The sequence below is a fragment of the Lolium perenne genome, chromosome 7 (genome assembly GCF_019359855.2).
Source record: "Lolium perenne isolate Kyuss_39 chromosome 7, Kyuss_2.0, whole genome shotgun sequence".
Classification (NCBI taxonomy): Eukaryota; Viridiplantae; Streptophyta; class Magnoliopsida; order Poales; family Poaceae; genus Lolium; species Lolium perenne.
In genome coordinates, this window is record NC_067250.2 from 53,826,903 (window position 1) to 53,852,986 (window position 26,084).

The following is a 26,084-nucleotide window of genomic DNA, read 5'->3' on the forward strand; positions in this document are numbered from 1 at the left end:
AACGGAGAAGTGTTCATCTTGCTTTACCTCTTTTCCTTGGAGAGAAGTGTTCATCTTGCCACATTGCTTCGTTAAAGTCACCAACCATTAACCAAGGAATGTTTACATTGGTTTCAGATTTCTCAATAGGTCCCAGAAGAGGTATCTCAGGTGGGTGCGAGGCTCTCCTAAACAAAAGTGCACCTCCATTTTATCCCTTTAGGCATATCATGAACTATTACATCAATAATTCTACCACCTATCTTATTCAACTCAACCTCAATGCTCTCGTCCCAGAAGAGGGCTAGACCTCCCCCCTTCCCGGGCTCATGGTGAGCAACACAATGTTTAAGACCTAGTATCCATCTTAACCTCTCAACTATTACATTATTTCTACGGGTTTCACATAGAAACACAAGTTTTGGTCGGTGAGTGTGCACTAGGCAATCCAGTTCTTGAACTGTCCGTGGTCGCCCGCCAACCGGCAGTTCCATCCTAGTATCATCATGGATCCTGACAGGTGCGCTCCTTCGCACCTGTCAGGGTACCAGCGGCCCCAAGGTTGGTTGCCTCCAATTCATCATCCCTACCTTCCTCTGCCAGCTTCTCTTGTGCACCATGATCCTCATCTCTGAGTTTCTTCTCGCTTTCCTGTCCCAGGCATCCACTCAGGCTCCGTTCTGTATCCTGCATCAACACCTCATTGCACCCCGGCTTCTTCCCCAGCAGCTGTTCCTCCTTCAGGAATGTTGATGTTGTACACGCTGCATTAGCACGCAGTTCCTGCAGCAAACTACTGCCAGACCTGAGGCAAGACTCAATTGGTGGCACCCTCATTGGAGAGTTAACATTGCCCCCAATTGCTTCCAGAGCCAGGTAGTCTTCAGTGCCCTCATGTGCCACCGCCATCTTCTTTTGGTTAGTTTGGTGGAGCATGATCCATTTCTTCTTCTTCAGTATGTTGTCCACAACTACTGTGACCTGTTCAGCAGAGATAACCAGATTTTTATCAACTCTTACCCTCTACCACCTGTAGGTTTTCCACAGCAGCAACCATTTGGAGAACAGTAGCAGGGTTGGCGGTGACCGTGCGTTCCTCTGACTCCTCAATGTCATGCTCCATTCTTCCCCGGAGGTACTCCTGTGATCCCGTGCCATCCGAGATCTTCCAATCAACAACCGACCTGGACTGAAACTGTATTTGTCTTTTCACATTAGTTGGTTCAGCAGGAAGATAATAACTACGATGGTCAGAGCCTCTATACGGTGAAGCCTTTTGTTCCACACAGAATCTCATTCTCTTCTCCTCCTCAGGGAGCAAGCAGTTCTTATCAGCATGTCCAATTAAACCACAAAAGTAGCAGAAATTAGGCATCCTCTCATATTTTACATCATACCTTAGTGTCTCTCTTGTTTTCAGGTCCTGGAACTTGACCCAACGCTTGATGGGGTTGGTGACATCCAACTCCACTCTGATGCGGTAGAAGTCGTCCCACAGGTTCCTCTTGCCACTCTTGGGTATCTCCTGGAAAGTTCCAAGTTGATCCCCCATCTTGCGTGCCCATTCTTCTATCATCATACCCAATGGCAGCTCCATGACCTTCACCCAGATCTTCATGTTGTTCACCGGGACCTCAGCGATCGATGACTTGCCATCATACTCTGTAACCGGCATTGGGAAATCCTGGTACAGCCATGGCCCTCCTTTGAGGACGTGGTTGAAGTCACCTTTGTGCTCAAACCTGATCAAGAACTTGTGTCATCCAACTCCTTTTCCTGCATCCCTCCTCTAAGCTGCCAAATCTATCTCATCCTCAAGAACATGTTACAGACACTGTATATCTGAGTAGTCAGGTATCTTCCAATGGCAAGCATATGCGGTTTCATATTCTTTTTTACCTCATCAAAATAGACGGCGATGGCGTCGTCATCTACCTGCTCACCAGCTAGGAGTGCCCTGGACAGCGTCACCGGATCAATCCTTGGCTTGTGCTTTTGCAGCACAATCTTCTGGATAGGGGGCTTTGTAGCTCCCCGTGTTGGCTTGCTCCTCGGTGTGGAGTTGTCAGCAGCGCTGCTCTCCCCCTTCTCAGTCACGTGCTTCTTTCCCTGCTTAATCTCTCTCAGCTTGTCAGACTCCATGGTATTGTGGTTGTGTGTCCTTGATTCTTGTTGTTTTTTGTGGAGATGATGGCCTATTCCAGGTCTATAAATACCGAATGGTCCTCTGTCACCGTCCAAATCACGATGAATCACAGGGAATATTTTTTTTTTGACCCGGAACTGTGAGGCAAAAAGCCCCACAGCAAATTTTTCATTTATAATAAAAGAATAAAGATAGAACTTGGTTCAAAAGAATAAGAAACAAAAAAAGAATGAACAGAAAGCCTATGTACACCAAGGAAGAGGGACCTAAGGCAGGGACCTAATCCAAGATAACAGCCTGTCCTTGTGCTTAGCTTTAATTCTGTACTGCAAGAGAGTCATATCATGCACAAACTGACTTCTCCACCTAGCAAAAGTCTCCTGCTCTTGCCTAAAAACCTTTGCATTGCGGATTAACCAAATGTTCCAACAAGCAGTAATAAGAACCTCCATGAAAAATGGTAAACCAAAATCCTTCTTAGCAAGTGCCAAAATTCTTTGCATATCCACTTCAGCACTACTCCAAGAAATCTGCAGATAATTCCAAACTCTTGCACTAAACTTGCATTCAAAAAATAGATGCACTCTATCCTCATAAACGTGTGCATGACATAAATGACAAGTGTAATCCTCTGTCACATTCCAGTGACGCCTCTTCAATAAATCTTTAGTGTTTAATCTATCAGATAAGAGCAACCAAGCAAACACTTTCAATTTCATCATGCATGCAGATTTCCACAACCAAGAATAAACCATAGGCACCCTAATATGAGCATGGATCTGATCATAGAAAGCTTTGGAAGAGTAAGCATCCCCCCAACAATATTGCCACCTATCCTTCTCTGCTATCAGAGGATTATTCTGCATCTGACCCTGCAGCTCAATCAATTCCTGATAAGCTTGTGTAGATAATGGTGTATAAAACAGCTCCATCATATCCTCCAACTGATAAATATGTGCAATAGATGCTTTATCATTCAGCACATAGGAAAACAGTCTGGGGAATCGTTGGCTCATTGGCTGCTTTGAACCTGCCATATTCCAACTATCATGCCAAAAAGATGCAGTTTCCCCTGAACCATGAGTGACATAAGCAACCCCTCTGAAATTGTCCACTTGTTTACACACATCTCTCCACCAGAAAGATCCACATAGATTTTCCTCATGAGGTACATCCCCTTGATAATGAGCAAACCAAACCAAATGCACCCAAGGGATATCCTTTTTGTTATAAAACTTGTCCAAAAACTTGATTAGCAAGGCTGCATTTTGCTTTTGGAAATTAACTATACCCAAACCACCCTTGAACTTAGGCTTGCAAATCATTTCCCATGCTGCTAGTGATTGCTTGGGCTCCCCATCTTGGTCTCTCCACAGACATTGTCGAAGAATTCTGTCTAGCTGTCCTGTCAACCCAAGAGGTAACTGCAACGTACACAGAAAATGCAAAGGCATAGATGCCAGTGCTGAATTGATGAGTTGCAAACGTGCACCTTGCGACAGAAAACAAGAACTGGAAGTAAGTTTCCTCTCAAGCCTACATACTAGAGGCGACATCTCAGCAATGGTTGGTCTCGTATCTCCCAATGGAAGGCCAAGATAAGTGAAAGGCATCACACCCACTTGACAACCAAAATCAATGGCCAATTCAGTAATTAACTCCTCAGGAACATTTATAGGAACCATCTGTGACTTATCAAAGTTAATGTTCAGACCAGTAGACATGGAAAACTTCCTGAGAGTTTCCTTTAGAGCCAGAAGTTGCATCTTGTCTGCTGGCATAATCAACAAAGTATCATTAGCATACTGTATAATAGGAAAGTCTTCATCATTTGTAACAATTGGTAAAGATAAAGAACCCTCTAACACCATTGCATTAACCACTGATTGCAGCAAATCAGAGCCAAAAGTGTAGAACAAAGGAGATATTGGGTCTCCTGCTGACCCACGTTTATCGAAAGCGCTTCCCAGGAATACCATTAAGAAGAATGGAAGAGGTACCAGTTGTCAAAATAATCTTGGCCCAACTCAACCATTTATTATTAAACCCCTTGTGCTCCATGACTTGTAGTATTGCTTCATGCTCTATTGTGTCAAAAGCCTTAGCAAAATCTAACTTCAAAATGATGATAGGCTTTTTTGATGCTTGACAAAGATAAATATACTCAAAAGCCCATGCCAAGCAATCCTGTATAGTTCTTCCCCTAAGAAAACCATACTGATTCTTATGAATGCATGAAAGGATTTTATCTTGCAATCTATTAGCAGTTAACTTGGTAAGAAACTTGACACAGACATTGGTCAATGATATTGGCCTGAAATCATTCACCCTAATAGGAGCAGCCTTCTTAGGTACCAGGGTTATATAAGATCCATTAATATTACTCAACTGAATATTCTCATTATAGAAATCAGCTGCCAACTGATAGAAATCACCTTTAACCACATCCCAACATTGCTTAAGAAATAGCCCATTAAATCCATCAGGTCCAGGAGCCCTGTCTATTGGCATAAATTTAATCACATCATCCATCTCCTGCTTAGTGAATGGCCTAGTCAAATCCTCCAGCCCAGCCACTGGTGACAGAATATTGTCAAGGTCAAATTGCATAAAAATGGGCTCAGAATGCCCCATCCTTGCCTTATATTCTTTATAGAACATCCCTGCCATTAACTGATGATCAGTCACATCATTTCCTTCCTCATCCTGCAACATAGCAATGGAATTCCTCCTATATCTCTCAGTGGCCATTGCATGAAAGAACTTGGTATTATCCTCACCCTGCTTCATCCATCTAATGGTGCATCTTTTCTTCCAGTAATTACACTCAGCTAACAACAATTCATCCAGATGTGATTTCACAATGGCTCTGAAATTAAATTCCACTCTATACAGACTCCTCTGCTCTTCCAATGTATCCAGAAAAAGAATAACACTATTGCACTTCTGAATTAAGTCCTTTAGCTTGGACAAACTCACATGCCACCTTTTCAGCTCAGCTCTTAATTTCTTAAGTTTGTCTGCCACTATAGCAGAACTATATTTTTTATGTGAACCAGTACCCCATGACTTTGTTACACATTCTTTAAACCCTGGAAGATCAACCCAGTAATTATCAAACCTAAACAAGGATGCTTTGGGAATATCTGTATCGATGTTAACTACACATGGCACATGGTCTGACCCAGTTTTGGCAAGAGAAAGCACTAAGGTATTGGGAAACACAGAGATCCAATGTGAACTTGTAAAAAACCAGTCCAACTGCTCAAGCAATGGGTCTTTCTGCATATTTGACCATGTGAAAGCTCTACCCTTGATTGGCAATTCTAATAAACCCAAATGACCAATAATATCATTAAACAGAAACATATCATGCACATCACCTCCAGGCTTGTTTCTATTTTCATGAGATCTGATAAAGTTAAAGTCCCCTAGGACTAGCCAATTCTCTCCTGGTGGAATTATCAAATTGTAAAGCCAAGCAACAAAATTATCACGCTCCACCCCTTTGCATGGACCATAAACACATACCAATGTCCACTGCTCATTATTATGCATGGAAGTGAAATTTATAATGAGACCAAATCTCTGTGACTGTATTAGGCAACCTTTAAACACTGATGAATTCCATACCACCAAAATACCCCCAGAGGCTCCTTGAGATGGTGCATAAGAGAAAGAATCATATTTTTTAGGGCAGAATTTCCTAAGGAGACGCCAATCAAACTCTTCACATTTTGTTTCTTGTAAGCAAATAATGTCACACTCACTCTCCTCAATTTTTGATCGCACTTCCCTTTGTCTAGCATCAGCATTGAGACCCCTCACATTCCAGCGCAACACACGCCATTTTCTTTTTGATACACGACTCATTAATGAAACATCAAAAGCACAAACAAGTTGGTCTGACAAGTAATATCAGACAAGATATGCACCACCACAAAAGCTTTAACTGTCATAAAAGCAACATGGGCCACACACAGAACCCAAAAAATATCATCAGGACTGACAACTTCAAACCTAACTGAACTTCCACAAAAGCACCTGCTAACCAACTGCCACATCCTAACAAAGTTGAAACCACTAGGCCAGCCAAAGAACAGAGATGTCTTATGTTGTATCTTCATTAGCTTCTGCATTCTTCTTCACACTTGGATCAGCTTCAAGTAGATCCTTTGTCAATTTCTCTGAGGCAATGCCCAGCTCCCTGCCCACTCTCTGCAACACATGAACTGGAGTAACAGGAATATCCTGCTGAGACTGTTGCTCTCCTTGGTCATCAGCTAGCTTCTTCTTCTGCTTCTTCTTACTCATCTGTACCTCTTCAGCAGCAGCAGGCCCCACCAACAGCTTGGCCCTGGGAACTTTCTTAATTTTTGTCTGCACAGCCAAGACTGGTGCTGGCCTATACCCCTCTTCATTCAAGCAGCTTCTAGTGAACCTTCTTTCCAAGGACTGCACAACATGCACATTCCTTTTCTTCCTTTTACTTATTGGAGTGAAGACAGGGACAGTTTCCTCCAAAGGGATTGGCCTTATCATAGCCTCCACATTCCCCTGAGACAAAGAAATAGCATCACCACAGGTGTCCTTGGTCCCCTCCTTGGTTGCATAAAGTCCATCTACATCAGCTTTTCCCCAGATGTCTTGAGACACAGAGATCAACCTTTCAAACCACATATCAGGCAAATTATCCTGTGCCAATCGAATGCAGACACTGCAAAGCATATAACTCAGAAATCTGTTCCTCTGTATATCAGGGGGTGGAGGAGGACCAATAAACAAAGTAACCACTCCCACCTGCAGCACATTATTGGCCATTACATGCAAATGCTGATTTACTTCATGACCATCCATCATATTCACAGAAGAGTTGGAGCTATCAGACATATTGAGCACCATAGACTCTGGTGCCTCCTGGACTTCTACTTCCCCCACATCCACCTGCTCATTCGGCTCTGCATTAGGAATATTGATACCTCCAAGTTCAGGTTCTTGCTGCACTGCATCCCACCCAACCTCTGGAAACTGAGGATTAGCAAATAGGTTATTATTGTGCAACAGATGACCAGGAAGGGGGTGTGGATTTCCATCTGGGGGCATCTGATCCTCATCAGCAGGCAAGATATCAGCAAAATCTGCTGTTAGAATATAGACAGGAGCTGTCCATGACTCCTTGACACCTCCAACTGAACAAAATTTACCAAAAACCACATCCCTAGGCACCAGTTGAGGAGATGGAAAGGAGGCATAAACCAAAACCCTCTCTAGCACTGGATCATTATTATTCCAGGTGTGATACTGTCCAAAAGTGCTCACTGCATTGGCAATATCCAGATCGTTGCGGTAATCTGGGTGTACCCCCAAGAACATAAGCCAACCTCGACGAAAACCCAACGCCGCTCTGTGATTCTGCGGAGCCTCGCCAACATGCATGAACCTAATCACACAATTTTGCAACTGAAACTGTCCATGCTGCACAAGAGCGCTGGCCGAGTTGGGACTACTCATCTCGAACAAGCCCACTCCAAATAAACTAGGCTGTGAAGACACAACATTACGCTGCAACGGCCCGACCAAGAAATTATGCACCTGATCTCTCCAAAGAGCAGCCGCTTGTGGCTGCGGCGGCGGGTCCACCGTTGCGATGCAGAAGGCCTGATGACGAGCCGGAGGATCCTGCGCCGCATAGTAGTATGAGCGCGGCAGGCGCGTAGGACCTCCATCAATGACCTGATGCCCCCATGGCAGCCAGGGCACAGGATCAACTTCGAACACTGCCATCGTCTCCGCCGAGGAAGGAGACGAAGCAACAGGGTCTGGTGGCTGCTTGTGGTTAATGTGTTGCCGACTGTGTCTTGTTTCCAGGGGATTTAGTAATAAAGAATCAGAAGGGGGAACGGCGGAGTCCTCGGTTTCCTTAACGGGTATGGAATCTGAACCCTGCTTAGGAATCCATGTCTGAGCCGACTTACGCTTATATGTAAAGCACTTTTTCCGAACATGACCATAATTAAAACAAACTCGACATCGTATATCATTAGTGCAATCAGGTGTAGAATGGCCCATATTTAAACACCTCCCACATGTCCAAACCTTATATGCCATATCATCTATCATCTTCTGAAAATCATCATCTCCATTAGCTTGTTCATCCGGCCCCACCATTACATTGCCTTGCACATTTTGTCCCTCAGGCAAAGTCTCTTGGGTTGCTGACTCGACAGGTACATCTGGCCCAATTGTTGGATTACTATACCCCTTACATGCTTCATAACTAATCTCTGATGCAAAATTCAAACTTTTCTTTGCAGAATTATGAGATTTAGCAATAATGGATCTCCCTGCTTTCTTTTGCAAGGCAGCCAACCCTTTCTTCACTACCCCTCTTGGAGGACTAACCAAAGTCCAATCCGCATCACATTGCATTTGCCAATTTTTAAATTCCCATCTCCAGTTGGGCCCACCTCGACCCCACAGGTGGAAGAAACATTTAAACTGAGCACAGGCAAACCTCCTCATTTTCAAAATGTGAAAGCCCACCTCCTTGGTGGATACACAGAAGGAGAAAACACGATCTCTCAGCAAGGTCACTTTTAATTCACCACAGAAGCCCCCAATCACTACTTCCAAGGCAATACTAACCAGATCCTCTTCCATCCGAAAATTAGCTCGACCAAAGGAGACCACCATGGAGAATTGACCAACCTCAGGAGAAGGATGAACGTCAACATTGAATTTATTCTTAACATCCTTTGCAAAATTAATACCATGAGAGAAATTGAGCCCCATAAACAAGGATGCATGCACTGAGTTGGCAAAAGAACTTGCGCCAGAAGAGGAATCACACTCAGAATCTGCAGTGGAGTTATTGTTCTTATCATGCTCTTTCAACATTACCTCAGGAGGAATCACGTGACTCTGAAGCAAGTCTTTCTTTGGTAGACTAGACGAAGAGACAGATGCCTTAGCAAATTTCCATTGAGTCCCCAACCTCACCACATGATTAGGGAAGGAGAGCTTTGCACCAATACTGAAACTATCTGTGGTTTTAAGCCCACGTCTACCCACCATCGCGCCTCGAGCATCCCTGAGCAAAAGCCAATTATCCTTAACTGACAACTGCAAAGAACCATCATATGATTTCATGCGCCCCTTCCACAGATCACGATGAGTGGAATAAGTTACATGCCATCCTCGATCCCCCGAGTTTGAATCAGATCCAGACATTCGCAGAAGATCTCTGACCGATGCAGGACAACCCTCAGACGGTGACAGCACACAATGAAGAACAGACACCTTAAAACCCTTGAAGACCACCACAGATCCCACATCAACCCGATCACCCTTATTCAAATGTTTGCCCATGATCGGCGTACCTTTAGTTGTCATCAGACCCAACCAATCCTTGGCCGACCATAGATGCAATTCACCCATTATTGGATCTTGCGTTGCATTGGCCAATCCATCCATAATTGGATCTTGCGTTGCATGAGCCAGATCTTGGGTTTTGACATAGGAGACACTCCATTTCCATGACGGAACCGCCATAGAGACCAACAAGAAGAGAAGGGAAGGAGCTTACCGACGAGAGGAAGCCCAGCCGAGCCGAATGGCCGGACTTAACGCCCCAGGTCACCGGAGAGATGATCACCGGCGGCTAGGGTTTTGGTAGTCGCCAGAGCGCCATATAATTTAATCACAGGGAATATTGGTTTTAAAATGTAGGATTCTCTAGAATTCTCACTCTCCATATTGCTCACTACCATTTGAAAATCTGGAGTGATACATGGGATTTTCCTTGATTCTCTGATCCACTCATTCCATTGCCCTTCTCTATTTCCTACAGATTGCCTCAAAATTTCCTTATGGACAAACATACCCAAACACGCCTGATTGCAGTCAGTAATTGTTTTCAATTTTCCGTTATTCCATTCTATCTGGTTCGGTGTTTCAGAAATAGCACTGATCTCCTCCCTTGTCAGGCACCACATGGTACCCGCCCCCAAGATCTGGTAGACACGGATTTGTTTCGGGGAATTTGGTGATGTTAGGATCAGGAAGAGATGTTACCTTGTCGATCTCAGGATTCTTCTTCCCTTTTGAAGCCAGGATCTGCAGTGATCTCTTTTTGAATTCCTTGATCTCCGGCAGCAGCTGACAGTCGTCATCCCGTCGTACGATTCGTGTCACGATCTTCTTCCCCGCTGCCTTGCGGGCAATCGCCCGGACACGCCGCCGAAATTCATCTCCATCCCATTAGCCTTCGGTGTATGTGGATACCCCGGCGGGGCCTCCTGCTTTCGTGGATGTATCGGAGATATCCCCCGATTCTCCGGTGATCACCGGTGCTTTCCGTGGCGGATAGCCCAGATCGCCCCGATCCGCCATTTCCGCCCCAGAGTTGGTCTTTAGGTGCTTCAGAAAGTTTTGTATTTGTTTAGGTGTGGCTTGCCGTTGTTTAGATTTCGTGCCGATTTTACTTAATATAAACCAATGTGTCTGTTCATCTTTTCCCTAGTGCTAAAATAAAAAAGAGAAACAATAATGCAAGAGGCAAGAAGAGAAAAGCCATGTTTGACTTGCTCTCCAAGCGAACAAGCCCTTGGGCCTTGGGATCCGCAATCAGCATTGCAAAAGCCAAAGCGAGAAAAATAAAATAAAAGAGAAAGTGAAGAGTAGCCTGAAGAAGGGGAAGAATCCGGTCGGGGACTCAGCGAGTCCTGGCGGACCTCTCTGCATCTGAGCGCTCCCACCTGCCCCCGTTGAGAGTCGCTGGAGTTCTCCCGGCTCCTGTCCCTCTCACCTCCGGCGGCCCGGCCGACCGGTGTGGTGATGGATTAGGAGGCCGGCTCCCTGTACAGAGTAGAGTTAGGGCTATGTCTAGGTTTGGTTTTCCCCGTGTGGGGTCTGGCGTCATGCCGTCTTCAAGCTCTTCTCCGGCACCTGCGAGCGGCGGCCGGAGGAAGCCATGTCCACCGCCGTGTTGTTTTCCATGGTGGAAAGTGATCTTTCTTTGGTCGGATTTGGTGTGAGCTCCTTCAATAAGCTCGCTCTCACGCTCCAGGTCGTGATGCGGAGGCAGATGGTGGTGGAGTTCGTCGATCTGCTCGATCCGTTCGTCCGCGTCGCCGTGGTGGCGGAAGGAGGGGCGATCTGGTGCAGTCTGCTGCTCCACGGGGATTTCTCGAAGCTGCATCGAGCGGAGTTCAACAACGGCACCGATCTTGCGTTGTCGTTATCCTTGGCCGGCGTGGCCGCTCCGTGCTGTGGTGCTGCGGGCGCCACAGAATATTCAACCTCCAGGCCGGCGAGCCAACTCGGAGGCCCTTCAGCGGCTCTGCTGCGGCGTCCTGCGTCGAGCCATCTCCAAGTGGTGCCGTCCCCGGCGATGGTGCCGACGGCCGTAGTGTTGAGCTGACCATTCTCGGTGGAGAAGGACAGGATTGCTTTTTCCAAGTTTTATATGAGGTCTTTTCTGTAAAAGTGGAGGATTGTGTTGTACTTCTTTTTATTTTTCAGGTCCTCTTTGTAATTTATCCCACCGAGTAAAGCAGCTCTGGACCCTTTGGGTCCTATCCCTTGTTCAAAAAAAAAAAAAAAGAAGGGGAAGAAGAAAACAAAAGGGAAATCAAGACCTGTGTAGAACCGCCACCTCGCCGCGAGGAAGAAAAAAAAAATGCTCGCCCGAACCCTCACCGGCCGCCTCCTCCGCCCCCGCTTCGCGCCGCCGCTCGCTGCCCTCCGCGGCTACTCCTCCCGCGCGTCAGCCTCGGTCGCCGCCACAGACATCGCCATCGACGACGACACGCCGCGGCCCGCGGCCCCCGTCGGCGCCGCCGCCATCGCCGCCACGCTGCCCACCGTCCTGCAGCCGCGCGTGCTCATCTACGACGGCGTCTGCCACCTCTGCCACCGCGGTGAGCAACATCCGACCGACCTAGCCCTAGGACCCTTGGTACCATTTGGCTCGAACCGCCGGCTAATTTGGGGGATGGCGAATCGTTCGCGATTTTTTTCTTTTTGCAATGCAGGGGTGAAATGGGTGTTCAAGGCAGACAAGCACGCCAAGATCAGGTTCTGCTGCCTGCAGTCCAAGGCCGCGGAGCCGTACCTGAGGCTGGTCGGCATGGACCGGGAGGACGTGCTGCGCCGCGTGCTCTTCATCGAGGGGCCTGAGGCCTACTACGAGGGCTCCACAGGTTAGTATGCTCCTGATCAGATTCACAGCAGGCTCTGTGTCTGTGTTGTGTCAAGAAAAGATTGACCACTGTGCTGTATCATCCATAGAATAGCAATGTGATACTGGAGAGTTTCCATTTTACGGCGCTGAGACAGGGTCATTGTTTAAAGGTGGCAATTCTTGTCATTTTCTGCAGAAGGCTAACATGAGATGAGAGCTACTCGAAATCTTAGAGTTGATTTTTATTTCAGTACCATCTAGTACAAAATATGTTATTGGTCATAATTTGTCACCTGGGAGCCATCACCTGCCCCTTGTTGATTCTTGAGTCAGGCCAATTGTAGGATTTATCTGTAGCTATGATTTTGCAGGATACACGAGCACCTTACTTATCATTGAACTCATCTGTATTTGTATGTCAGCTGGTTCGTTGAAATTATTTCAGTTGCATGTTTTATGCTATACTTGCATCACCCCTTATTCAACCTAGTTTTTTCTGCAAAGATAAATGTTTTAGCTCTCCTGCACTAGATTGTGTAAAATATGTCTGGTCTATAAAATGCATAATAATAATATTTATAAATTGTAGTTTTATCAGTCCTTGAGGCAGCACAATTCTGAAAGTACGCACAGAGTTTCAGATTTTTATATGCATCTCATGCAAATTGCAAATTATGAACAGAGCTACACTGTGATATAATGGCATAAAACTAAAAACACACACACACATAGTTCAGAAAACAAACAATTAAAGTACAGTTATTTCATTACTTGTTGATTCTCTCAGTTCTCATGGCACTAACCATTTTCATATTTCTGGTTGCAGCTGCGCTGAAAGTTGCATCATACCTGCCTCTTCCCTACTCGGTGTTGAGCTCCTTGCTGATCATCCCCGTACCACTTCGTGATGCAGCCTATGATTACATTGCAAAGAATCGGTACGATTGGTTTGGCAAAGGCGATGAATGCCTAGTCACCAAGGACCAGGAGCTTCTCGAGCGTTTCATCGACAGGGAGGAAATGCTTGGTGGTGGTCCCAGCAATAGCTCTTATTGATCACAGCTTTTGCTGTCAATGTTTGCTTCTCAGTTCGTGCGGTAGGCGTAGGCAAAGAAAACAATGTAAGTAATCCTCCCATCTATGTAGGTGATTATGATTAGTTCTAAAAGAAGCCTGGAACTTCAGCTCCGTTCTCAGTCACTGACAGTGTCTGGGATGCAGCATATATGGCAACATCTATCAGATGGTTTCCAACTTTGCGTGCTAACTTTAGATGGTTAACGTCCAGAGAGAGAGGAGAGTTTTGGATTTTGGATTATTATCTGGCGGTACATCAGGCTTTGAATGCCCCAACTTGTAAGTTCCTCGAGATGTGTTTGTGGTATTTCGCTGGAACTTTGGATCGTTCGTTTTGATCATTATTCTGTATTAAATTAAATACTCTAATTAAAGTGCATTTCTTTCTTATAAGTTCAAGATAACACCATAATATTATATGGTAATAGTTGCACAAGACCCTGTTGTGTATGCATTATTGCACATAATCATAGGTCTGATTGTTCTGGAAAATCCTTCTTCAACCAACTCCTACTCGGGCTGACATGATAATCCAACCTAGAATACGCTTTGTACCGCTTCTCCATCCACCTTTACATTCTACCAACAAAAACAACACTGCTCATCTACCGGCATTGTCTCTGGGGCTGGTTGTTCAGCAATTACTCAAAGTTTGGTTATCTTAATCCTACAAAACACAAGATTACAAAAGCTCTACATTTGCAGTCTTCCGCATCACAACTTTACAATCATAGAACACCAGATTTTCTGAAATATAATAACTTACTTACGTTTTCACCTTTTCATAAATTCTTGACATTTATTTAACCAGAAACATCGGCACAAAGTCGCTTCCTGATACGATCCAGAACAACATCACAGAAAGTTTGAGGTCACACCTTGTGATAGATGCTCATGCAGTCATGCAAACATCGTGTCCATTGACAAGCCAAAGCGGTTGTATAATACAGGACCTGCTGTAGATTCACGCGTCATGAAGAACATTCTCCCTACTGTTTTACAATACAACAAGAAGAACAACTATATACGAGCCTGCCAAACTATGTTCTCTACAGAAAGGTTTGAAAACAGCTACCCGCTGGTCTACAGTGCAAGGAACGGAAACAAAACTATACGGGTCCAGCAAACTACTTTTCTTCTTAAAGGTTTAGGGTACTATAACTAGAGATTTCGTTCATGGGGCTCCAACCAGGGGAATCCAAGTGTGTCAAACACATCCTTCTCCTCGTGGCAGTTAACTATAGCTTCTGATCTCCCCGCCTGTAAAATTCACGATAAATGAAGAATTCAGACAGAAAAAGTAGACCGATCTGTAATGAAGAAAAAACAAGTATACACGTACGCGCTTTCCACCACTGCTCTGTGTGGCAAGATACAAACCAGTGTCATCGAGTACGTAACCTTTGGATTCTGCTAATATTCTTAATCTGCATGTTTTAATTGCAAAAATTATTTCAAAAACTAAAATGTAGTTTATCAGAACCTATGTAGCTTGAAACTGTACCGTCGATTTAGAACATCATTTCCAGTCCAATGAAGCAGCCCACAGGCATATCTGTTCCTTGGGTATACCTGTCAGCGCCGGACGTCAGATACTTGGATTATCAGCAGATAAATACTACTCTGCATATATTAATGTCATTATTATACAACATATTGTACATGGCGAAGCCACCCATCATGCCCGCTGACAGTTCATCACTGTTATTAACAAGGTGTCAATAAAAAATACTGGAGTTGTTAATTTCTACAAACACAAGACAAGTAAATAACAATGCACATAACCGTAAAAAAAAGAACCTATAATCTCCAAAAGAAACAAATTATGCTAACTGAAGAATAAAAATGTCAACACAACAGAATTTCCTCCCACTGGAATGACTCCATACCTTCAGGTCAATACGTTGCCGCAGCTCACGTCCAGGATATGTGCAAAGACCAAAATATGTATCAACCCCATAGTCAGTTCCCTGCATTTCATTGGGGAATGTTAGTTAATCGAAATGCTCTAACACGATTTCTCAGGAAGTTGAAAAAGGACCTTACAAAATATTGTCATTTTCCTACTTATTATCACCACACTGCCTATTGGATTCTATAGGCTTTCTTTCATTTAATCTGTATTCCTAAATCCTGTGAAACCGGTGTCTACTTACCTCAACACTGTGTATGCTAAAGATAAGATCCTCCCTCAAAAAACTCATGTCCTTCAACCTCTGAACAAACTTTGGCAGAAAACCTACATGACTGCAAAAGATTGTAAGGTCCCATACACAATTTGCTACTACCAAACTATCCTGGCATAACCATGAATTGACATTTATACAATTGAAAATAAGTCACGAAACCAAACTTGCAAGTTACAAGAATGAGCTGCTAACAATGGTACAAAAATTGCTGTTCGGAATGATTTTGAGGTTCTCTCTTTTGCTCATTTTCGCTTTTCCTAGTCATTGTTGAATTCAATAGAATATCATAGCATACAGTGAAAAAAAGGGTTCTCCCAAAACTTCAATATAAAATTATATGACATGATTTTCCAGTTCAAAACCTGTACATTTTGAGGTCAACAAATTTTGCATATGCTTTGAAGTATACCTTAAACCATCAGGATGAGTAATAACAATATCCATGTCCCCGCAAGAAGCTTTTCCACGCCTGTACGATCCTCCACATACGATTATCACCTCCAAATAAGAATCACACATTAAGAATTTTAGTAATAACTACAGGAAATGATTGGCTTATTTTAACAGCAAAATTGTCAATGTAACTCACTCCAGGCAAGATATCCTTCCCAACTTCTTGCAAAAGCTTCTCCATCTCACTGACCTAGATAAGCAAATAAGGTAACATGTGCAACGTTGTATGGCACAAAGCTAGCAACTAATAGCAAACAATTCCACGAATTACATACCTCATGCCGAGGGATTCTTTGTTTGATATCATCAAAAAACTTCAGGCCAGTTCTCTGAGCATATGTAAGTGAGTCATCTTTTTGAAGGTCATTAAGAGTACGATATCCTTTCTCATATAACTTGAGAGCAGTTGCAGGACCAACACCCCAAACTTCACCAAATAGGTTGACAGCCCGCACCTTCAAAATTATGTACATCTATTCTCAGGACATACAGCTGAATAATGCTTAAGAGTGTAGTCCTTGCTCAAATTAGGTTACCTTTTCATCATTCTCAAAGTGTTCCAGCTTGGAAAGCTTCCCTGTTGTTACTATTTCATTAATCTGCATATATGAATTGGTTAATACAATCACTACCAAAGAGAAAGCAAATCAATATGAATGCAAAATCAATCCTTTTCTCGGAACATCTATGGTCATACTCCTATTGGGCACATAATTGATGCAACAATTCAGTCAGCATCATCTGACACTTCTAGATCTTATTTTACAAGCTCAAATGCCAATAGTGAGTGCACTACACTAGCAGTAACCAACAAACAGTAATAAATGATAGAATAAGACATACATACATACATACATGGTCTTTCAAAGATTTCCCAATAGCAGGGAGGTTTTTAACTTGGTCGGCACTTTCTATTTTGAATGGCAGTTTCTCGATTACAGGAATGGCCTTGTAATAGCTAAATGATCTCCGGTCATCTCCGAGGGCTTCAAAAGGAAAATGATTTACCACAGCAATCAACAAATAATGAGAAAATTACTATGTGCAATGTGTCAATGTCCTTACCTCTATATATGTTGATAAGTTTTCCAAAAATCTCAGTGATGTTCCTGTTGAGGTCTGGTGGAGTATATGTTGTGGGTCCTCCAGAAGAAGCTTCCTGGTCGTATAACTAATGAATTAGCACGCACAACATAAAAATCCCCTTTTATGCAAAAAAGTGAGATGAAGCCCAGATGTGAAGATTTTCAAGTTTCCGTTCCATAGATCCAAATTTGAATAGCCATAAAGTTACTTGATAAAAGGATAACAGAGCAGAATTCCAATATTCAGACATGTAAGTAGAAACTATATCTAGGAGTTCATAAGTAATAATAATATTTATCTTCTGTTGCCTCACTGTGAATAAACTAAACAAGAAATGTATGTGTCAAATTATCTAATTTAAGCTTTACACTAAAGATGGTTTAGGAACATTGGCTTATCAGACCATGATTATACCTCTGCATCAAATGTACCCTGAGACCCTATGGTATCCTTAGTATCTCCAGAGCTACTCTGGCTACATGCAATTTGGTTAGGCCCCTTTTCGACACCTGAACCTTCTGCAACAATTTTGTGCTCTCCGGTCGCTATCTCCTTCTTCCCATCCTGTCTACTAATTTCTTTGTGATTCTCAGATGCCATTTTGCTCCTCTTCGAAGGATTTGACACACCTGTGTCTCCTGCACCAGCTGCCTTTTTGGGCTTAAATTCCTCTTCATAATTGATGGTGAATTTGTGCTCGGGCAGCCTTTCGCCGGCCTTGAGGCACTCCTCCAGCCAGTCGAAGGACACCGTGCTCTGCGATAAAAATCCAATCCTTGTGTGAATACGTTCACAAAAAAAGCTTTTTTCTTTATTCTAGCAGGGTTATTTGATAAAAATGCCCCACATTACTTTGGCAAGTGCCCCAAAAAGGAGTCTTTCAGAACTCAATGCAGGTTAGGACAGATAGGGTTGTAGCAGCCAAAAGGGGCCAGGGAGAGGAGGGATTACCCCGCGGAAGCGGTGGAGCCAGGCGGCGTCGAGCTCCCGGAGCAGCGCCTTGGCGTCGGCGGCGAGCACGTGGTTGAAAGTGGCGCCCTTGGCGGCCTTCTGCTCCTGGACGCGGCCCCCCATTTGCACCAGCTTCTGCTTCCACACCTGCACCACCGCATCCGAAACCTAAGCACAAATGGAGGCGCCAGCTAGAGCAAATCGAGGGGAGCGGAAGTGGGGAGCGCGACCTCGAGGCGGCGGGACTGGACGCCGTGGGGGACGAAGAAGGCCGAGACGCCGCGGAATATCCCGTCGGGGTCCGCCGGCGGGTTCGCCGGCTTCCGCTTCGGCGCCATCTAGACCTTCGCCGCGCCGCCCTTCTCAGGGTTTGAGGTTGGGGGTTTAGCTTGTACTGTTTGTTTTTAAGGAAGGTTGTTCTACTTCTGCATCTTCCGCCGATACTGATGAGCAAGCACAGTGGCAACTGGCAACGTCACAAGAGAACCAAATTCAGCAAGCACAGGTCAGAACCAACTCTGAATATATCCGCTATACATCACACAACACATTCTCAACAAATTCAACAAGCACAAACAAATTTGTACCGAATCATTTGCATCATCTCATATGCAGTACAACAAAAATATGAGCAAAAATACAAACCAAATTCTGCTGTAAAAAACCCAATGACGCCCTCCTCCTAATGTTTGTGTGTGGGGGACGAAGAAGGCGGAGACGCCGCGGAATATCCCGTCGGGGTCCGCCGGCTTCCGCTTCGGCTTCATCGAAAACTTGGCATCCCCACTCCCTCCTCGCTTCGCCTCCATTCTCAGGGCTCTGAGGCTGGGGTTTAAGGCTGTCCTAATATTTGTTAAGGAAGGTTGTTCTAACTTCTGCTTCTACTAATGGGTTAGCAGTGTAGAAACTTCACAAGAGAACATATAAATGAACTCTGAAACACAGGATGAATATCTAATCACAGCACACAAACAATTCTGAACAGATTCAGCAAGCACGAATAAATTTGTACTGAACCGTTTACATCATCTGATATAGAAATATGACCAAAACCAACCAAGCCAAATTCTGCTGTAAAAACCACAATGCTGCCCTCCTCCTAATGTGGGGAGGGGCTTATTGCCTGTGAGTAAATCAAGTAAATACCTACTGTTCTTTCTTTCTTTCTTTCCCTCAAATTTTACAACTCAAACAAACATTGTACAGACAAAATAAACAAAAATGGCACACAAAACTATCACCGGTAGTATCTGTCCGTCTTGGTTAATAACTTTTTGCTCATTGCATACTAGCTGTGTATCCAGCTAACCTGTACCGACTCATGCTGGCATTTTTTATTCTGTGGAAGGTGAGGGTTTGTCAGTGGATGAATCTGTGTCATTCTGCGGTGGTGCCTCGATGACAGCATCGCTGTGCGACGGGTTCTTGCTGCCAGTACCTTCTTCCGCTTCCCCTGATGATTTGTCAGTAGCTGACTTCTCATGAACCTTGCTATCCCCTGATGGCTTAACAGTGCCGTCTTCTTCCTCCAATGGCTTGTCAAGATCCACGCTGTCGTTCGATGGCTCAGCGCTCACCTTGTCTTCCTCTGATGGTTTGTCGGTTACTGGCTTCTCAAGAGCTGTGCTGTTTTCTGATGCTTTGACAGTGTCAACTTCTTCCTCCAATGGCTTCTCAAGATCCATGCTGTCATTCGATGGCTCAGCGCTCACCTTGTCTTCCTCTGATGGTTTGTCGGTTACTGGCTTCTCAAGAGCTGTGCTGTTTTCTGATGGTTTGACAGCGTCAACTTCTTCCTCCGATGGCTTCTCAAGGTCCACTGTGCTGTTTAATGGCTCAGCACTCCCCTCATCTTCCTTCGATGGTTTGCCAATGACTGGCTTCTCAACAGCCATGCTGTCTTCTGATGGCTTGACAGTGTCAGCTTCTTCCGCTGATGGTTTCTCAAGATCCACTTTGTTGTTTGATGGCCCAGCAATCTCCTCATCTTCCTTTGGTTGTTTGTCGGTGACTAGCTTCTCAAGAGCCATGATGTCTTCTGATGGCTTGACAGTGTCAACTTCTTCCACTAATGGCTTCTCAACATCCACTCCGACGTATGATAGCATAGCAATCCCCTCATCTTCCTCTGATGGTTTTTCAAGAGGTACATTGTCTTCTGCTAGCTCAATACTTGCATTACCTTGCTCCGATGGCTTCTTAGGAGTTATACTGTCCTCTAACGGCTTGGCACTGTCGTCCTTGTCCTCCAATGGCTTCTCAAGAGCTGAGCTGTCATCTGATGTCTCAACGCTGGCCTCTCTGACATCTACGGAATCCTCAGCAGGTACAGTGCTTTCTGGTAGTGTTTCTAGTGAAATGCTTTGAGTCGGTGACTCGTCAGAAATGCCACCTTGTGCAGGTTCCTCAGCGGCAGTACTGATCTTTGGAGTGCTTTCAGGCAGTGTTTCAGTAGCTAAGCTGCTTTCTGATGGATTATCAGCAACAACACCAATGGCGGTTTCTAGTGGTTTCTCAATAGATTCATTTTCTTGAGGTGGCTTCTCAACAGATTCATCCTCTTGAGGTTCCAATGGCTCCTTAGTTAGCTTAAGTGGAGCTCCATCAATTTCTGATGGCTCCTCAGCAGTTGCATCACTAGTTTCTGATGGCTTACTGACAGATGCAACGTTCTGAGGCTCTGATGGCTGTCCTGATGATTCAACAGCATCTGCATCACTTTTAGACTCAGATGGATTCTTGGAAGACGTGTCACTTCGATGGACTGCTGGCTCCTCCACCGATGTGCCACTTTGAAGTTCCGGTAGTTTCTCAACTGACTGATCAACAACTGCATCTCTTTGTGGTTCAGATGACTTCACGGCAGGTGTGTCAAATTCAGGCTGCAATGACTCCTTAGCAATCGCATCACTATTAGGCTCTGATTGATCGTTGTCATCGGCTATACGCTGACATTCCAATGGCTGCGCTGTAGCTGCATCCTTTTGACATTGTAATGGCTGTTCCACTGGAACTTCAGCTGGTGCAATACTTTCAGATTCTAATGGCTGCTCAATGCCTGCATCATTTTTAGCTTCCAGTATCTGCTCAGTTGCCTCCTCAGGAGCAACGTCCTGAGATTCCAATGTCTGTTCAATTGTTCGCTTACTCTGAGACATTGACAAGTTCTCACCTGATGCAGCCCCTTCATGCTCTGATGGTTCCTTGGTTGGCTTGTCAGAAGTGGCGTCGCTTTCAGGCTCTGGTATCTTCTTGATAATCAGGTCCCTCTGTTGTGTAGCATCAGCAGTACCTTCAGTTTGAAGTTGTTTCTCAACAGTTTCTTCACTCTGAAATTGCTCCTTAGAAGGTCCCTTCTTTTGTAATGGCATCTCTTGAGAACTTTCTTGTGATGGCTTCTCGATGACCGCACTGATTTCAGGTGCCTTTTCTTGAGAACTTTCTTGTGAGGGCTTCTCGGTGGTTGCAGCGATTTGAGGTGTCTTTTCCTGTAATGGCTTTTCTTGAGAACGTTCTTGTGATGGCTTCTCGATCACTGCCTTGGTTTGCAATGCTTTATTGGTAGTCATACCACTCCCGGTAATATTTTTTGGAGTTGTACTTCTTTGCCATGACTTCTTCACAGCCATGTTGCTCGGGGCTGGCATTGTGATGGTCACATTGCTTTGTGATGTTGTTGTAGCTGCTGCACTGCTTTGTGATGGCTTCTCAAATGATGTGTTGCGCTGCCACGCCCGTTTGACCACTCCAATACTTTCAGTTTTCTTTGCATCAACCGCACTGCTCTGGGGTTGCTTCTCGGTTCCTAGGTTGAATTGCCATGGCTTTTTCTCTACTGCTGCAGTGTCCTCTGAAGGCTTCACGTCATCTGCCTTTTTAGTTTCTGGAGGTTCCTCAGTCGTTTCACTCTGTTGATGTAGCACAGTGACCACTGTACTGGTCTCCACTGGTTTCACATCAACCTCGCTGCTCGGCAGAGATTTCTCACTGGCCACTCTGCGTCCCCATGGCCTCTTAATTGTGCTGCTGCTATCTAATGGCTTTGTATCACTCGTAGGTGACGGCTTCTCAATTGGTCCACTCTTTTGCGTTTGGTTCTCAGCAGCCACAGTGCGTTGCCATGGTTTTTTGACCGTTTTGCCGCTTTCTGATGGCTTCACATCATCTGTGCTGCCTGATGCTGGCTTATCCGATGGTAGCATGCTTTGTTGTGGATTTTCAGTAGCTACACTGCGTTTCCATGACTTTTTTACAACTGTGCTGCTGTCCAATGGTTTCACATTAATCCCGTTACTGGACGATGGCTTCTCACTGGCTGCATCACTTGGTGATGGCTTTTCAGCGGTTGCAATACTCACTAACGGCTTATCTGTGGGAAGACTGCGTTGCCATGGTTTTCTTACGGCAGTACTGCTTCCTGATGGCTTAATATCAACCACACTGCTCTGTGCTGGCTTCTCGGCACTGCTTTCTAACGGCTTCTTGTTGACGACCTGACCCTTTGAATCACTCTCAGTTACTGTTTCACTTTCTGCTGACTTCTGGACTGTGCTCTCTGATGGTTTAGGAACATCAATGCCACTTTCCACTTGCTTTTCAGCTGCAACATCATCTTGGGATGGTTTGTCAGCCATGAGCTCATTTTCTGAGGGTTTCTCACCAAGTTCATCAGCTTGACCTGGTTTTTTGGTGCCTTCTACAGTTTCTGCTTCTTTCTCGACAGCCACTTTTGCATTTGCGGTGTTCTCCTCAAACTGACTGAAATTTCCTTTGACCATAAATAACTGAGAATGGTGGGTCTTGCAATAAAGTTTGCCTTCATGCGTGATATGGTTGGATGGGCTGAGTGTACAGCCGCCATGGGTGCAACGGAAGCATGACTTATGATATGAGCCTCCGTTAAGATCAACCTGCAAAAAAATGAGTTGAACCAAAAAAACCGTCAATGAGATAAATACAGACAGTGATGAGATGAGAAAGAATATAGATTTAAAGGAAAATATAGCTAAAAATGCAAACATTATCGATGCTTATCGGACCCGCCATGGAAGGTCAACATTATTGATGTTTATTGGACCCGCCATGGAAGGTAAAGTTAATTATATGACGCTTCCACAGCTATGCACTATGTTAAAAGGCATTGAAGACTTAACTATGTACTATTGGATTGACATAACATCTTTTCACCAAAAAAAGTAACTTTGGATCGTGGCCAAGATATTGATCAATTTATTCCTGCATGCTACTTGCAAGTTAGATTGGAGAACTGCATTAGATGCGGGAAACTCGCCGGATTGTAACTATTAGGGAGTTATTCTAAATTTCTAATAATAAACATGAATAATTAGATTACATTTCTAATAATAATGGCAGGTTCGGCAAGATGATAGAGCAAACCACAATTCCTCACTTACAGACACCAATATAAATCTGGGCTATTAGACAGAACAAAATATACAGAATGCTATTTTTTCTCAGCAGTTGTTGGTTTAGTGTGTATACGAGTAGCAAAACCAAAGACTAAATAATACCAACCTTTTCAAGAGGGTACACTGTCTTGCTACAAACTACGCACTTGTCTTGAGTGCCGACGAACATGCTAGAGAATCTGCTGTTTTGCTGGCCCTGCATTTTGCGAAAAAATCAATGTGGAAATGGATATAAATTCTGTGTATATTGCAGCATAAGTGTAACAAATTTTGATTCTGGGCATATGCTTTAACCACACAAAAGGCATGTCCTACATGAGCTCATTACCTTCTGTCCATTCGATTTTTCTGACTTAGCTGCTCTCGTCACACCTGAGAAAATACAGAATTGTTTCCCAATTTCAGAGAACAATACTAAAAGTTACTCCTGACAACAAACACATCTGAGCCAAATTGGTCAAGTATTTTCTTCAGTACCTTCAAAACTTTTGTCCAAACTGCCAGTTGATTTCAGTATCTGGTCATAGTGAGGTTTGCAGTACAGCACACCTTCGATGGAAGAATAATTACTAAACTGCAACAGAAACAATATGAGCGTTAGTTGAGTTAGGTTTCAAAGATGTGGCTTTAGCCGCAAACAGAAAAAAAAAGATGGTATCATGTAGCAGAAAATTTTCAAAACAAAAAGTATGATGTAGCAGAAAAGATTTAGCATGATCATTTCTGCTTTCAACAAAATGATTAGTTTCTAAATAAAGCTAGAGAGTACACACTGCCAAACCATGTGGCCCAAAGGGGAATAATGCAAGGAGAGCATGCCTAATCTAGCACTAGGATGGATGACACACCAACCTAATTCTGTCTTTGATTTTATAGCTAGTTCAACTTCCTCCATACTATCATAGCTCTAAATTGTTTTTATGATCTTGGAAAGAGAATTTCAGGGATCCGAATCAGGGCTTAAGGGGCCCGCCCACAGCAAATCATCACTAGATAAGACTGCATGTGCTATGGTGTCTTGGCCATTCCTTTAAGGAAAGGCAAGTACAGAGAACTCATCATGCCAATGTGACACCTCAACGTGCACGGGAGATTCATTCCTCGAAAGAAATTAAATGCAGATTATAACATCATCATTTCAGGCTCACATATAATCTGCAGGTGCGCAATCGGCAATAACTGGTTCCGAGCGCTAATGGCACCAAGTCGCCCCGCGCGGTTGACATAAACATGCAGCCTAACTTGTTAACTAGGTTGTTGTTGTTGAGAAAGACTGAAAGAGAGACCCATAGCAGGTACAATCATCGACTTGAGTACTACTACCTACCGCGTCAATCGAACAAGGACAATAATTTAGCAAGCTGTGATGATGCTCAGGTATACGCATTAGTACCGCTTCTTGCAAAGCTCGCAATAATAGTAATCACGAGAGCATAAGCACGGTATCAGAATGAAAGGATCAATGAATTATAGCATATGTCCTACGCTGGTAGGAGTACTTTGTAGCTAGAAATGGAGGATATGAACAGTGAAACTCTGGGTGCGAATATTCTGGTCAAGGGGGAGCTGGGCAAGGAAGGAGGTGAGGAGTAGGATTGACCTGGAGGGTGCTCTTGCAGTGGTGGCAGCGGAAGCAGGGGCGGTGGTATGCTCGGCCGTCGGCGGCGAGCTCCTCGACCGGGTAGACGGTCTTCCCGCAGGACGCGCACTTCTGCTTCGTGCCGCCCCATGACGCCATCCCCTCCTCCCCCTCCCCCTCCGCGTCGCCGGCCAGCGCCTCCGTCCCGCCGCCGCGACAGGGCTCAGAATCAGATGATGCTGGAGAAAGAAGGATCGGAAGGGAGAAAGAAGAAGGAAGAAAAGAAAGGCGACGATGGGTGGTGGGAGGGATGATTAGTGAAGGCGAAAGCGGCGGCAGCACAGCGCAGAGCAGAGGCGTGGCGAATAACGAACGAGCGGCAGCGCACGCAGCAGCGGAGTTGGTGCGGTGTGCGCTCTCCAGCCTACTTTCGTCAAAAGAGGAGACGGAAATGCTACGGCCACCACTGCACTCTGCCTGTCATCTCGCTATCAATTTTTCTTCAATTTTAATCTTATCTTAGACAATTATAATAATAAATGGGAAAATGATCCTATGCCCCCGGGGGATCACGCTCTCCTAACCTCCGCACGCGCGTTCGTTGGATGGGATCCAATCGTGCGGTTGTCTTTTCCCTGGCCCCACTAGCAACCTCCCCGCAGGTCTATCTCCAACCTCCTCCACACGTTGCGCAGTTGCTGCTTCTCTCTCGTGCTTTTCAGCGCTGCTGCTCCTGTCTCGCGTACGGCGCCACCGCCGCTCCTCTCTCAGCGCTAGCGCCGCCGCCGGTACTCTCTCCATGCCGGGCGCCGCCACCGCACCTCTATCACGTTGAACGTCCTCGCCGCACGCCGCTCCTCTCTCAGGTTGTTCCCTCGCACCTCCGGCATGGGGCACCCGCCGCCGCCCTACCTCCAACCTCACCGGCCGCTGCCTCGCGCACCTGAGGGCACGCTAGCTCGTCTCCCCGGTCAAACTACGCATCTATGCGCCGCCGCCGGCACGGGAAACC

General features: G+C 45.0%; 3 protein-coding genes across 3 annotated transcripts; 1 reads left to right on the forward strand and 2 right to left on the reverse strand.

Moving 5' to 3' along the window:
- Positions 1-10,856: 10,856 nt before the first annotated feature.
- Positions 10,857-13,778, forward strand: LOC127317507 (uncharacterized). The gene is made up of 3 exons (XM_051348064.2): positions 10,857-12,045; positions 12,160-12,327; positions 13,135-13,778. The coding sequence occupies exons 1-3, from the start codon at positions 11,805-11,807 to the stop codon at positions 13,362-13,364; spliced, it is 639 nt and encodes a 212-aa protein (XP_051204024.1). The 5' UTR covers positions 10,857-11,804; the 3' UTR covers positions 13,365-13,778.
- A 502-nt stretch (positions 13,779-14,280) lies between these two features.
- Positions 14,281-18,468, reverse strand: LOC127317506 (DNA polymerase lambda). The gene is made up of 14 exons (XM_051348063.2): positions 18,295-18,468; positions 18,065-18,211; positions 17,528-17,869; positions 17,093-17,186; positions 16,883-17,013; positions 16,564-16,626; positions 16,303-16,482; positions 16,164-16,217; positions 15,984-16,072; positions 15,542-15,632; positions 15,275-15,355; positions 14,890-14,957; positions 14,728-14,812; positions 14,281-14,645 (listed from the first exon to the last, which is right to left on the reverse strand). Exons 1-14 carry the CDS (start codon positions 18,400-18,402, stop codon positions 14,547-14,549), a joined length of 1,632 nt encoding a protein of 543 aa, XP_051204023.1. The 5' UTR covers positions 18,403-18,468; the 3' UTR covers positions 14,281-14,546.
- A 571-nt stretch (positions 18,469-19,039) lies between these two features.
- LOC127317505 (uncharacterized) lies at positions 19,040-25,480 on the reverse strand. Its single transcript, XM_051348061.2, has 5 exons — positions 25,094-25,480; positions 23,971-24,067; positions 23,822-23,865; positions 23,600-23,689; positions 19,040-22,974 (listed from the first exon to the last, which is right to left on the reverse strand). The coding sequence occupies exons 1-5, from the start codon at positions 25,229-25,231 to the stop codon at positions 19,399-19,401; spliced, it is 3,945 nt and encodes a 1,314-aa protein (XP_051204021.1). The 5' UTR covers positions 25,232-25,480; the 3' UTR covers positions 19,040-19,398.
- Between the last annotated feature and the right edge of the window lie 604 nt (positions 25,481-26,084).